This window comes from Chaetura pelagica, unplaced genomic scaffold, assembly GCF_000747805.2.
Source record: "Chaetura pelagica isolate M959 unplaced genomic scaffold, ChaPel_1.0 scaffold107, whole genome shotgun sequence".
NCBI lineage: Eukaryota > Metazoa > Chordata > Aves > Apodiformes > Apodidae > Chaetura > Chaetura pelagica.
The window spans coordinates 661,263-667,416 of NW_009953979.1; the positions used below are offsets into that span (position 1 = coordinate 661,263).

Consider the following 6,154-nt stretch of genomic DNA (forward strand, 5'->3'; position numbering starts at 1 on the left):
TTACTACAGGTTAAAGTCTTACAGCCCCCTTGGCATTTCCCTAGTTTGTTCCATTCACTGGTTAGAGCAGCTATTCTGTGAGTTAACCTCTCTGCATTGTCCACCATGAGCACTGAAGCAGTGAGCTCCCCCTAAAGCAAGTATCAGGTGATTCCTCTAGGCCACTTGCCCTGGCTGTTCTTACCAGGCAGTGTTGCAGAAGTGAGACTCATGCACTTTTTTTGGGTATAAAGTGGTTTACGTCCCTTGAAACTCATTGAGTGGGACAAGACAGGTGGTCAGGGCATCACTGCCCCAGGAGTGGAGGTTCTCAGTGAAATTTGCTGTTTGCCCTCCCCAGTGACGTTCATCTTGGCCAGTGGCATCTGTGATGGCCATTTGGTAGAAGCTGCTGCTGGGCTTCAGGTTGGAGACCTCATTCATCAGAATGTCCCCCTGGCAGTGTTTCAGACTCACCTGCTTTTGTCCTTGGAGCTTTCATCCGATTGTGGTAGGAGCCCATGTTGTGCTGTTGCCAGCTACTCTGGAAGAGGACAGTGGTGGGACCCAGGCTGGTTTTGGCTCTTGTCTTCTGAGTGAGCACTGAATCACTCTGTAACCCTGCATCTAAAGGCAGAGCAAGGCAGCAGCATCAAAGCCAACCTGTAGGGGTGGGGTGAACCAGGGTGTTTCAGACTCAGCCTTTACACCTGGGTGGTTTTGCAAGCAGACCTGGCTCTCTGGGCCCCTGGTATTAGAGCAGGAGAGGGAGGAGCTTCTCTGCAACCCTTCAGAGCATCTTTGGAGGCCTATGTCTGTGTGGCTGCTCAGTTTTCCCAGGCAGGGTGGGGAAGGAGCTAGTGCTACTGCCTGGTCCTTCTAGAAACAAATGCAAGGGCACTAATTGGGCTTTGAAGCCCAGTCTTCAGTTCCAAACCTCTGGGCTGGAGAGCTGATGCTGCTGGTTGCTGTCCTGCTTCCCAGGGCTGTGGAATGATGCAGGCAGGGAAAGACACATTTGGTGCTTGTGCTGATGTGGTTTGGTTCTGTCCCTCCTTAAATAAGCCTCAGGGGCTCCCTGGGAGCTGAGTGGGTCTGGTCTCTGGGCAGGCTTGTCACTGAAGCCAGCTCAGACCCAGCAGCCTGGCTGTGAGCAGCAGTCCCAGCACTGCTGGACTCCCAGGGACCCCCATCCCGTCCCTGGAGTCCTGTTGCTGGGAGTTTAGGTGCTGCAGTGGGGTTGAATTCCAGTCTGTTGAATGCTATTACTGAAATATTTATTGTGTTTCAACCAAACTATTAAAGTTAAGTAAAGAATAAAAATTTCCAGGCCTTTTAATGCTGTTGGTCTCTTTTTTTTTTTCCTTTTTTTTTTTTTTCCTTTCTTTTTTTCTTTCCCCTTTCTGCAGGCAGCACTCAACAAGGAGGCAGATTTGGGCAGCAAAAAGCTCCTGGAATGTCATCTGCAAATGAACCCTGCTCTGCAGGCCCTGTGGCACCCTCCTGGTTATTGGGACCCTAGGACATGGTACAGGAAAAGCTGGGGAGGGACTTTTTACAAGGGCATGGAGTGACAAAACAAGGAGGAACAGCATCAAGCTGCAAGAGGGGAGGGAGATTGAGATGAGATCTGAGGAAGAAATTCTTTGCTGTGGGGGTGGTGAGACACTGGCCCAAGCTGCCCAGAGCAGCTGTGGCTGCCTCATCCCTGGCAGTGTTGGAGGGCAGGTTGGATGGGGCTTGGAGCAACCTGGTCTGGTGGGACGTGTCCCTGCCCATGGCAGGGGGTTGGGACTGGGTGAGCTTTAAGGTCCCTTCTCTCCCAAGCCACAGTTGATTCTATGCTGGTTTCACTGGACAATGCTTTCCTGCTTCCTTGAAGCCAGGATCATGACCTGCTTCAACCGGAGTTCATCTGATGTAATGGTCAATCCAGTTGGATTCTGGAAAGGGCTCCAGGGAAAATATGAGGCTGGATGTCACTGGAAAGTAGTGTTTTTTTGGTAGTACCATGACTGTGGTGACAAAGTCAGGATTCAGCTCTTCCCCAACAGAGCGTCTCGCCATCACAGGGAGCTCTCAGCACCTTCAGCTTCAGTGCTAATCTGGGTGATCCCCTCCTTATCCCTGTGCCAGTGCACGAATAAGCTGCTCTGGGTGGCTGTGGGCCCCAGGCAGGAGACCACAGACCCCCGGTTTAGCCTGGGAGGCTGAGGTCAGGAATTAGGATGTATGTCCTTGTGAGCCCCAGCCTGGCTTTCTGCAGGGATTGAGTGAATCGCACAGTTTAGAATCAGGAGGACTGTGATGGGACAAGGAGGGAACACAAGCGGCACAGGGCTAAATAGTGAGGAATGGGCTGGTGACTGTCTCCAGGAAGATGTCCCAGGGCAGAAAGCAATGTTTCTCTTCCAGAAGTTCTTGGGGGACTCAGGAGAGTGGCTGAAAGGTGCAGAATTTACATCCCATGCCCTAAACCAGCAAATCACAGAATGGTTTGGGGTGGAAGGGACTTTTAAATGCCATCTAATCCAACCTCTTGCAGTGAGCAGGAATATCTTCCACTAGACCAAGTTGCTCCAAGCCCCATCCAACCTTGCCTTGCACGTGGCAAGGGGTGGAGGGCTTGGCTTTGGCCACCTTCAAACCTTCTTTGCAGGAAGTAGATGAGCAGCCCATGAACCTCAGAGCTGCATGTGTGGTGAGGGCAGAGTCAGAGACCCCGGGGCTGAAGCTGTCCTGGTTGAGCAGGGGAGGCTGCAGACTGGTGGCAAAGCCTTGAGCAGAATCCAAGAGCCCTCTGGGCTCAGGCTCAGGTGTCTTTAAGAGACATCCTGTCTGTATCAGACATCTCGATGGCTTCTTGTAAGAGGATTGTTGTGGTAGGTGTAATATACTTAAGGGATTGTCAATAACAATAGTGTTTGGGTGGTACACACTGTGCTGGCAGCACAGGCTGTGGTCATGGGCCCTTTGGATCCCTGGGGTTGGTTTATCCTCCTGCTTCTGGGGTGGCTGGATCCCCTTCTGGGGTCTGTCTAATGCACCTGATAGTGCAAACATACATGCATATATATATACACATCTATATGTATGTAATCTAATATTAAATATTACATGTTAGATAATGGAGAATCTGATATGAATACTAGACTACTCCTCCATCTAGTGTTATGGTACATGCAAGTTTGCTTCATGAGATTGTAGTCATCACAGAAAAATAGAATCTCAGACTGGCTTGAATTGGAAGGGACCTTAAAGAAGTGATTTGTGCAATATTTGTGGCCATGTGGGATAAAGTAAGGAGGTTTAGAGCTCAAGCCTCATGTCCATGTGTGCTGGGGGATCCTACAGACCCACGGACACAGTGACTGCACCACTCACCCCCAAGGGGCTCACCTGGCCCCTTGCTCTGTGCCTTGTGCTGCTGGGCTGGACTTGCCCCATGTCTCCACCATCTCACCTTATCCAGAGCATCCCAGAGCTGGCAAGGTCAGCTTTGGGGAGCTGGGAGATCAGCCAGCCAGTCAGGAGAAGGCAGAGACAGGGTGCAGGGGCCATCCTGTCCCACAGCACGATGAGGGGATGGAGAGCAGCCCTGCTGCGAAGGTGTGGTTGACACACCTGGGAAGAGATGCTGTCCAGAGGGACCTGGATAGGCTAGAGAACTGGGTCTATATGATTGTAATGAAGTTCAACAAAGTCAAGTGCAAGGTGCTGCACCTGGGTTGGGGCACAGGCTGGGGGTGAAGGAATGGAGAGCAGCCCTGAGGAGAAGGACTTGGGGGTGCTTAGTGATGAGAAGCTCACCATGAGCTGGACTGTGAGCTGGCAGCCCAGAAATCTAGTTGAAGATGTGTCTGCTCACTGCAGTGGGGGTTGGACTAGATGATCTGTAAGGTTCCTTCCCACCCGAACCTGTCTGCAGTTCTGTGACACAGCTGGAACTGAGGCTGGGCTTTGAGTTAGCCATGACTGAGGAGCTGATCTAGGCGTGAGAGAGAACCCTATGGCTCTTTCAAATAGCCCTAAAGGGCTGCAAGGAGCACATTGAGCCTCTGCCCAGAAGCCCTGGGCACAGTGGGACCTCACAGACATCATTCCTCACCCTCAGATCCCTGGGAACACCAAAGGGACAGGGGAGACTGGCCAGGCAGGAGCCTGTGTGTCCCTGTCCCCACTGCCGCTAGACATCAGCAGAGCACACAGAAGTGAAAGCCAATTTTTATTGACTAATTAAAACAGTAGCATCCTAAAAAGGTCCTCGAGACCTCCCTAGTGATTCAATAAGGGTCTTGTACACCGGAAGCTGAGAAAGGTGGCTTCTCCGCAGCTGAATGTTGAGCTGAGAAACAGACCCTTCCCCAGGACATGTGGAAAGGACGACTTCAGCCATGACGTATCAATTCAAACAAAGTAAACTCAGACTCAAGAAGGCCACAGGGAGCTCACAATGCTGGACAACCTGGCTCCCTGTGAGTCCCTGATGTTTTCTGGCCACCACCACCTCTGGATGGGTAATCTTGGGAAGGTGTTTGAGCTGCTGGACACTTCGATGTCATGGGGAGGGAAGGGCAGGGCTCCTGAGGTCCCCCCATGGTGGGGAGGACCCCTGCACCAGGGGACAGTGACCTCCAGAGCTATGAGTGGAGCAGGGACAATGCTGGCAGTGGGAACTGGTATTGAGGCTGCTTCTGTGCTGTCCCCATGCTGGTGGGGCTGGCTTGTCCCCAGCTGCTCCCTGCCAGGTCCCTGCTTCATCCTTGTTTCTGAATGTCTCTCCAAAGAGCCTTTTGGGAGCGCTCCCACAGCTCCAGCCCCAGCTCTCTGTTCCCCTGGGGCCAGGGGCTGATCTCCCTAAGAGGCCACCAGCCATGGCCCTGGAGACCAAAGGTCTCTGAGACCCCCAGCCCCTAGCTGGGCACCTCCACCAGCCCTGGTGAGGGATGCACAGCCTTGGGATCAACACCAGCTTCCAGCCCCATTTCTCTGGGACTCAAAGCCATGACTGGGACCCACAGAGGAGGAATGCAGAAGAGGAGACCCAGCAGCACGGAGGAGATATCCTCCAAAGCTGGGGTGGAGGGGAAGGTTGTCGTGCAGGGCTGGGGACATGGGAGAGGCTCCCAAGCTTCATGCTCCCAGCAGCTTCTTGACCATGTAGCCTGGCATGCTGTAGAGGAAGAGGGCGATCATGATAAGGAGCAACAAGGCCAGCACGATTTTGATGATGAGCCACTTGTAGCGTGTGCAGATGAGGTATTTGATGGACTTGAGGGGGTTCAGAAACCAGATGAAGGACGTGTCTGGGCGGCTGCAGGGAAAGCAAATACCCCTTGTTAATGCCATGGCCATGGAGAAAGGATGCACAGCCAGCAAAGCAATAATGGACACGGTGGGGAAAGGGAGGTGCGGGATCCCCTTCTCTGGCTGAGCCTGCACCCAGTGAGAGTCCAACCAGGAGGATCAGGAGAGTGGGCAAGAGAAGTCCGCATACAATAATGGAATCACAGAATGGTTTGTGTTGGAAGGGACCTTAAAGACCATCCAGTTCCAACACCCTGGCAGGGGAAGGGACACCCCACTAGACCAGGTTGCTCCAAGCCCCATCCAACCTGACCTCCAACATCACCCACTGCAACCCCTCTCCACCTCCCCATGCTTGCTTCCCTTTCTCTAGGCCACCCCACAGCATCTCCCAGAAGCCCAGGTGGCAGCTGGGAAGGGGTCTTTCCTACTCACTTGGGTTTCTCCAGAGGATCTGGTTCATTGCGAGCTAGCCCAGCAGGGGATTTCTCAGCCTCCTCAGCTGTCAGAAGGTGCAGTTCAGCCTCCACTTTCCCCTACAGGAAGCAGAGAGTTGTGCTGAGACCTAGGCAAGGCTCCCCACCTCAGCCCCCCACCACATGGTGACAGAGGGGAGCTGGGAGAACAGAGGCAAGTGGCAGGGAGTGGAGGGTGCCTGCAAAGTATGCAGTCCCCAGAATGCAAAATCCCTCCCTTTTCCCCATCCTTACAGTGACCTCCAGCTCATCATTCTCATCTCTGGCCACAAATGGCCACCAGCCCTTCACCCTCTTCTGCTTGAAGATGGAAATCATGGGCAGCTCTGCCTCATTTGTCACCATCTCCAGGCTGCACAGCTTTGATGTCTTGGCTCCCCGTGGGAAGAGGG

At 53.2% G+C, this 6,154-nt stretch overlaps 1 protein-coding gene across 1 annotated transcript in view; it reads right to left on the reverse strand.

Moving 5' to 3' along the window:
• Positions 1 to 5,112: 5,112 nt before the first annotated feature.
• The window catches only part of OTOF (otoferlin), a 106,105-nt gene continuing 105,063 nt past the window's right edge, over positions 5,113 to 6,154 (reverse strand). The window contains 3 exon segments of the mRNA XM_010002208.1: positions 5,113 to 5,293; positions 5,722 to 5,822; positions 5,997 to 6,154. The exon segment at positions 5,997 to 6,154 is cut by the window's right edge and continues 23 nt beyond it. Of these exon segments, the coding sequence (XP_010000510.1) occupies positions 5,113 to 5,293; positions 5,722 to 5,822; positions 5,997 to 6,154 (440 nt within the window).